General features: G+C 37.4%; 1 protein-coding gene across 3 annotated transcripts in view; it reads right to left on the bottom strand.

The window, feature by feature from the left end:
• Nucleotides 1–1,559: 1,559 nt before the first annotated feature.
• The window catches only part of PKIB (protein kinase (cAMP-dependent, catalytic) inhibitor beta), a 64,374-nt gene continuing 58,411 nt past the window's right edge, over nt 1,560–7,522 (bottom strand). For all 3 annotated transcript variants that reach the window (XM_015557840.1, XM_006778434.2, XM_015557841.1), the window contains exons 2-3: nt 6,228–6,404; nt 1,560–2,779 (exon numbers count right to left, since the gene is read on the bottom strand). In XM_015557840.1, the coding sequence (XP_015413326.1) occupies nt 2,712–2,779; nt 6,228–6,396 (237 nt within the window). In that variant the 5' untranslated portion in view covers nt 6,397–6,404 and the 3' untranslated portion in view covers nt 1,560–2,711. The remainder of the gene's footprint in view (nt 2,780–6,227; nt 6,405–7,522) is intronic.

The raw sequence follows: 7,522 nt of genomic DNA, 5'->3' as shown, positions 1-7,522 counted from the left end.
TCTCACAGGCTGGGCAAAACACACACACACACACACACACACACACACACACACACACACACACACACACTCACACGGCCAGATCATTCTTTGCTGTAAGAGTTTGCCCTGTAGGACTGCAGGATGCTTAGCAGTTTAGCAGCACCCCTGGCCTCTGCCCACTAGATGCCAGTAGCGCCCTCTCTCCCCAACCCACTCCCCTGTTGATGGCAGCCAAAAATATATCCAGGCACTGCTCAGTGTCCTTTAGGAGGTAAAACTGCCCCTTCCCCCAGGATGAAAACCACTGTTCTACTCTCACCCATCTTTATGATGATTATACAGGCTGTCCTAAAAACATGTATACACACTTTAACAGCTGATAACTCACTTACTTTTCACTCCTTTTCAGGTCTAACTGATTTGAAATAAAGGTTGAAGCCAGGCTAAGCTTTGAATAAAGAAAATGTATGCACTAGACTTTTTTATGGGGATACATGAAAGATAAAGTTTATGGTACTGTTGTATCATAAATCAGCGAGTGAGATACAAGATGCCTTAATGAGCCAATTAATGAGGAGTCTTATTGCACCGGGCCCAGAGGGAGGTGTTTCTTCCAAATTTCTGAGCGAAGTCACACAGGAAAGTTTCCCCATATTTATACCTTTTGAGCTTCTTTGCAGATTTAATGAAGAGCTCTGTGTGAGCTATTGTTACAGACAGTTTGCAATCTTGGATACATAAAGAACAAACATTTGGCATAAGAATATGGGAATTATTATCAGTATTAGTCGATTATGTTAGATGGCTAGCTTGCAAGGTCAGACAGCTAAGTTTTTATCTTTTTCTATTATTCAAACTAAAAGTTATTTTACAGAATAAGAGACTGTCTAAAAATGACAGAGTTTACAGAACAAGGGACTATCTAACAATAGCAGAGAATTTCAAACAGCAGTTTTTATACAAGATGGAGGTTACTATGCTTCAGTACAAAACCAGCAACCGTTGACGAAGTGAGAGTGCACAAATGCCAAAAGAAGTGATTCTTGATGTTTGTGATTCCACTGTCCCGTTATCTGCAGTGCCTGGACCAAAACGGTCATCAGTTTGAAAACAGGCATTGACAAAAAAGTTTATTCACTTCTGTAGATTCTTTTAAATTTTGAAAATGAGCTGTATCTTACTTAATACACTGACTTTATAATCATTTAAAATGTGTATACATTGTTTGGGACACCATATATAACATTGTGTTATTAAACAACTCAGAAATATCATTTTAATGGCTAAAATATATTTTATTGAATATTAAATAAGTGCTACACCTAAAATAGTACTTTTGATTAATTTATAAAGAAAAATTTGTATTTGAGAATTTAAAACAGATTCTTTGAAATCTACCCTTTTGTGTACATTAGATATAAATATAAACTTCATAAATAATAATCAGGAGGTGTTTTCTATCACACAGATTATTAATTTCCTCTTTTAAAATACATTGTCAAAAATTTTTTAAAAATGTGTTGTCATTTTTCACCTGGTATACTTTAGAAGATAAAAATGAAGGAGACTTGTGTGGGTAACAGATTTAACAGTGAAAGAGTTTATTTGATTACTGTATACAGACATGGCCTAAGTTACAATCAAATAAGGTAAAACTGCATGCACATATATCTGAAAATAAAAATAATTTATTGGTAATTTTTTTTTAAACTCAGAATTCTATCCTTTTCCTGAAATGTCTAATAAATCAACATTTACTAAGGCTTTGGTTTTGTTTATTTTAAAACATACTTAAATATATATTAAAAGCAAGTATTTTGCTATTTATACCCACCTCATTCTTCAAATATTTAAGTGCCTACTCTTATGTTACCTACTTTAGGAAAGATATAAAAATTAAAGTCTGAGAAAATTACTTTAGAAACAAGTCATATATACACAAAAGCCCTAAGAATAAGAAAAGACTATAAAGCAAGTAATAAAGTGTTTTTGCATAATTCACATTGAATAAAAACATACACATACACACACCAAGTTAAGGAAGATAACAAAATTCATTTAATAGGCATATTACATATAAACAATTGATCACAAATTTTGCATCTTAAGAGTCCACATGAAAAATCGCAGTATGCATAGACTAGAAGCAATGTATATCAGACAAAAACATCCTGGAAATGTTTAGATTGTCAAGGTTTTACACTTTTCCTCTAAATATTTTTTAGGGTTTGGGACCAAAAACAATATAGTTAAAAACATTCTATCCTTGTGGTTTGACCTATTATTCCTTCTTACCAAAACAAACCACCAACCAAACAAAAAAAGCCCACCATAAATTCCTCCAAATTCCATACATTAGTGGTGTTTGGTTTAAATGTTTTATCTACTACCATAAAAACAGAATTAAAACCACATCTGGCTAAATAAATCTAAAAGAGAACAGTGGATTTTATTGGATTAATAGACAATGATATGTATTTAAATGACCATACATTCTTAATCTTTTCCTTGGGTGCAATTTGGATGTAATCTGCCTTTTAATAACCTATAGTGGACATCATGGTTGCAATCCAAGTGAGTAGCATCACAACAAAATTACCTAGTACACACATGTTGCTTAGGGCTGCAATGTTACCATGGTTACTACCAGATCAAACATCTCAGGAAAGCAGAACCACTGAAGTCTTTCACCTTGCAGAAATTCAGCACTCTTGATAGGTTATGAGCCTTCATTTTCCTTCATTTGGGGGCTTTTCCGATTGGTCTTGTGTTTTTCCTTCATCTTTCTTTTTTACATCTAAAAAATAAATAAAAAATTTTCATTCATATATGTAATACGTTAAGATTTTCCTTTATGCACCCTAGTCATTTTCTACTTGATTAAGACATACTTTGCCATCAGTCCAGACATGAAAACTACACAAAGAAAAGTCAGAGCCCAACTTTTGTTTTTGATTAGCAATTGGAAACTATTAATTTTTAAAGATTTAATAATATCTTTACTTAGCTAACTAAAAAGAAAATAGGCCTTATATCCAGTTATTTATAGCTCTGTTAATAAAACATTGTCTATGCCATCTACCTCTGTAGATGCGTTTCCTTTTGTGTATTCTTTAACATGTCGTGACTGTATTTTTAGTACTTTACGTTTCTTAGTTGATGCCCTTGACTTTATTTCAAAATGATTTATCTAATCATATAAAAATAGTAGCAATATTCTTTCAGATAATAGTTTCTCTAGTGACCAGAATATAAAACGAGGAAGACTACTAACTCTCTTCCAGTATATTAGCTTTCTTTACCTTAACTGAGTAATGTCAACATGTATTTTGGTGTGTTTGTGTTTATAAACTTTAATTAGACCTTTTATATTAACAAGTAACTTCTCTACCTCATTAGCTGGGGATGTCCAGTCAACAGCTACATCATGTTCTGATAATCATACAGTTGTCCCCCCTTATCCACGGTTTCGCTTTCTGCGGTTTTAGTTACCAGGACCCAAAAATATTAAATGGAAAATTCCAGATATAAACATTCACAAGTTTTAACTGCACACTGTTCTGAGTAGTTGTGATGAAATCTCATGTCATCCTGCTCCGGTCCACCTGGGACATGATTCATTCCTTTGTCCAGTGTCTCCAGGCTAAACATACATGCTTCCCACCCACTGGTTATGTGGTAGCTGTCTTGGTTATCAGCTGGACTGTTGCAATTTTGCAGTGTTTGTGTTTAAGTGACACTTATTTTAGTTAAAATGGCCCCGAAGCCATTCCCATAATAATATTCCAGTATCTTGTTGTAATTGTTTTATTTTATTACAGTCATTGTTGTTATTGTTACTGTGCCTAATTTATAATTTAAACTTTGCCGTAGGTATGAATATTTAGGAGAAAACATAGTATATGTAGGGTTTGGTAATATCTGTGGTTTCAGGCATCCACTGGGAGTCTGAGAACATATCCCCTGTGGATAAGGGAGGTCTATTGTATATGGCATTTTCAAACTTAAAAAGCCAAAAAAAACATAGTTACTTTATTTCTTCCATCTTTTTTTTCATCTTATGTGTATCCTTTTTAAACAAAGATTTTTTAATTTAGAGGAGAGAGAGGAAGGAAGAGGGAGAGAGAGAAACATCCATGTAGGAGGGAAACATCAATCGGCTGCCTCCTGATTGAGCCAGAAACCAGGGAATGTGCAACCAGCAACCTTTCCATGCACGGAATGACACCCAACCAGCTGAGCCACACTGGCCAGGGCTTATGTGTATACTTCGTAACTTTTACTTGTAGTGTCCCATATGAGAAATGCAATGACCTTTGGAAAACGGTGAGGTAACCATGGGACTCCAGGATCTGTCCACAGCCCCTGGCCTAACAATGGCATGTTTATTTCATGGGGATCGAACCAGGAACATTTGTAAGTTTACCAGGTAGTAAATAACCTCCTGAGGCAAAGAACTAAGAGCCTTCTCTGGGGCTCCCATCAATGGGGTAGATGTGAAGAAGCTTCCAGCTCTCTCATTCTTCACTGTCACCAGGAATACATTTCTACACACACACACACACACACACACACACACACACACACACACACACACACACGTCTACCGTGACATCTAAAATGGGATGACCCAGCGATTCCACTTCTGGAAATATATCCGAAGAAACCTGAAACACCTATTTGAAAGAATATATGCACACTTATGTTCACTGCAGTGCTATTAACAATAGTGAGGATTTGGAGGCAGCCTAAGTGCCCATCAGTAGGTGATTGGGTAAAAAAGCTGTGGCACATTTACACAATGGAAAATGACATGGCTGTGAAAAGAAAGAAATCCTACCTTTTGTGACAGCATAGATGGGCCTGGAGGGCATTATGCTAAGTGAAATAAGCCAGTCAGAGAAAGACAAGTACCATATGATTTCACTCATATGTGGAATCTAATGAACAAAATTAAACTAACCAACAAAACGAAAATACAAGCATAGATCTAGAGAACATACTGACAGCTGTCAGAGGGGAGGATGGTTGAGGAGCTGGGTAAAAAAGGTGAAGAGATTAAAAAGAAGAAGAAAAACACACATAGACACAGACCACAGTGTGGTGATAGCAGAAGAGGGTATAGGGGGGAACAAATGGTGGCAGAAAGAGATTTTGATTTGACTAGTGAGCGCCAACGCAGTATGCAGATGATGTGCTATTGAATTGTACACTTGAAACCTGCATGGTTTTATTAACCAATGTCACCCCAATAAATTCAATTTAAAAAAGAAATTTAAAAAAATGGGGCACATGACCCAGGCATTTTGGTAATGACTTGGAACTGAAATTATCTTTAACCTCTTTGAATGTTTTCAAATGAAGGGACTTTTAAAGACCTTTATTGAAATTATTATTATATTTAGTCTCAGAAAAATAAACTCTGCAAAAGCTAGATGGGCTGTATATAAGCCATGGGGGGAAAGACTCAAGATTTTCCTTCATTTGCTTAACAGACCTTTTTTTTTTTTCTTAATTCAACTACTAGTTGAAATCTGATCACCTTTATACAAATGCCTTAAAGATCTCATCTCTAGTTGATATAAACTTCCTCTAAGAGAAAGAGCTAAGTTTATGGAATACTGCAGTGAACCTGGCCGGGGTGACTTAGTCAGTGGTTGAGTGCTGACCTATGAGCCAGGAGGTCAAGGTTCTATTCCCAGTCGGGCACATGCCCTGGTTGCGGGCTGGATCCCCAGTGTTGGGTGTTCAGGAGGCAGCCAATCAATGATTCTCTGTCATCATTGATGTTTCCATCTCTCTCTCCCTCTCCCTTTCTCTCTGAAATCAATCAACATATATTTTAAAAAATTAGTGCAGTGTAGCAGAGGCTCCTAAAGTGATTTGTCAGTGGGTGGCAGAAGAGAAATTATGTTCTTTCTGAGAACTTCTCAATCAATTTTGTAATCTCCTTGAGGGAAAGGATAATATGTGCTGTCCTTTACCTCCCAACCACCAGCTCTGTGTATGACAATACACATCCAATGAATACATAAATGCTCAGTTTCCACATACAAAACCCCAGGAGACAAAAAGATGAAACTGTCCACTTTCGGAAAGCCTGAAAAATCTACTTAACCATAAACACAAAAGATGAAAGGTTTTAGTAAACAGTAGGAGAAACCAGTACTTAACAGGGAGACTTACAGAGGAAAGAACGGCTTCAGAGAGAAGTGCTGCTGAATTTAAGAGAAATTTACTGTTACCTTCCTTTATGGAGAGGGTCTCCAGTTTGACGGGCAACTCGGAAGTCCCACCTGCCCCTTCTGAACCCTGGATGTCTGGGACGGCATTCCGGCGGCCTGCCCTTGCTGAAGATGCAAAATTGTCGACCCCAAGCTCCACATCAGTCATTTCCGGCGAATCTGTCCTCATAGCAACATCTACAAATAGAATGTGCAGGTGAAGAAGAGGATGTGCCTATTCCAAGGTAAACACTCACAATGGTGGCTGGAAGGCATGGCTGGCTGAAAACCACAACAGGCTTGGGAATCTCACGGTTGCTCACACCCTGCATCTATGTCTACTGTTCTGGTCCCAGAGTTTCCATCTGCACAGAGTAGAGCAGGAAGTTCTCAGTGTGAGCCAGATTGCTAAAAATAACCCCCGAGCCAAAAGAGCCACTCGCATGTTTTAGGGTGCAGCAATCTCTTGCCTTTTGTTCTGCTTTTCTATGGCAGGATCAGCCAACGGGGGCTGGGAAGGAAATGAACACTGGCTTGTTGGGCCACTCCCAGACAGACTCTGGCTGCCAGGATCTGCTTTGAGTGTCTGTTCAGCCTAAACCCAAATCACTATAATCTGTGAGGAACAAACGAAATACACGCTGTTCCTACTCTTTAGAAATAAGAAATTCAACTTTATCTCAAAGGCTCCCCCTCCACCCCCCAGGGACAGCTGTGTATTTCTCTCTGTGCTCTTCTCAGACCTAATTTTCAATGTCTCATGTTCTGTTGGGGAAGTTAGGACTCATTTGATCTTTTCTTGCCTTCAAATGGACACAGTAATTCCTAGCGCTTTCCTAAAGCATCCTTCACCTTGCCAGCAATTGTCGGTCTCTACGAAAAGGATCTCAAGAGATCACTCACTACACAGAGAGAGAGGTAGCCAATACCGCTTATTCTAAAACTATTTCATATGATGTTTTCTTTTTTCACCTTTAAAAATGTTTAATTACAGTTGACATACAATAATATATTAGTTCATGGTGTACAACCACATGATTATCTATTTATATAAGTTATGAAGTGATCCCCCATTAGTCTAGTATTCATCTGACACCATATATAGTTATTACAATACTGACTATATTTCCTATGCTGTACTTCACATCCCCATGACTATTTTGTAACCTCCAATTTGTACTTCTTAATCCCTTCACTTTTTTCACCCAGCCCCCTTCCTCCCTCCCCTGTGATAGCTGTCAGTTTGTTCTCTGTATCTTAGAGTCTGTTTCTGTTTTGTTTGTTAGTTTATTTTGTTCATCATGTTCCACATATGA

The sequence above is a fragment of the Myotis davidii genome, unplaced genomic scaffold, assembly GCF_000327345.1.
Source record: "Myotis davidii unplaced genomic scaffold, ASM32734v1 scaffold147, whole genome shotgun sequence".
NCBI classification, from domain to species: Eukaryota; Metazoa; Chordata; class Mammalia; order Chiroptera; family Vespertilionidae; genus Myotis; species Myotis davidii.
The sequence above is the reverse complement of the archived record's forward strand: the minus strand, read 5'-3'. Positions and strand labels throughout refer to the sequence as shown.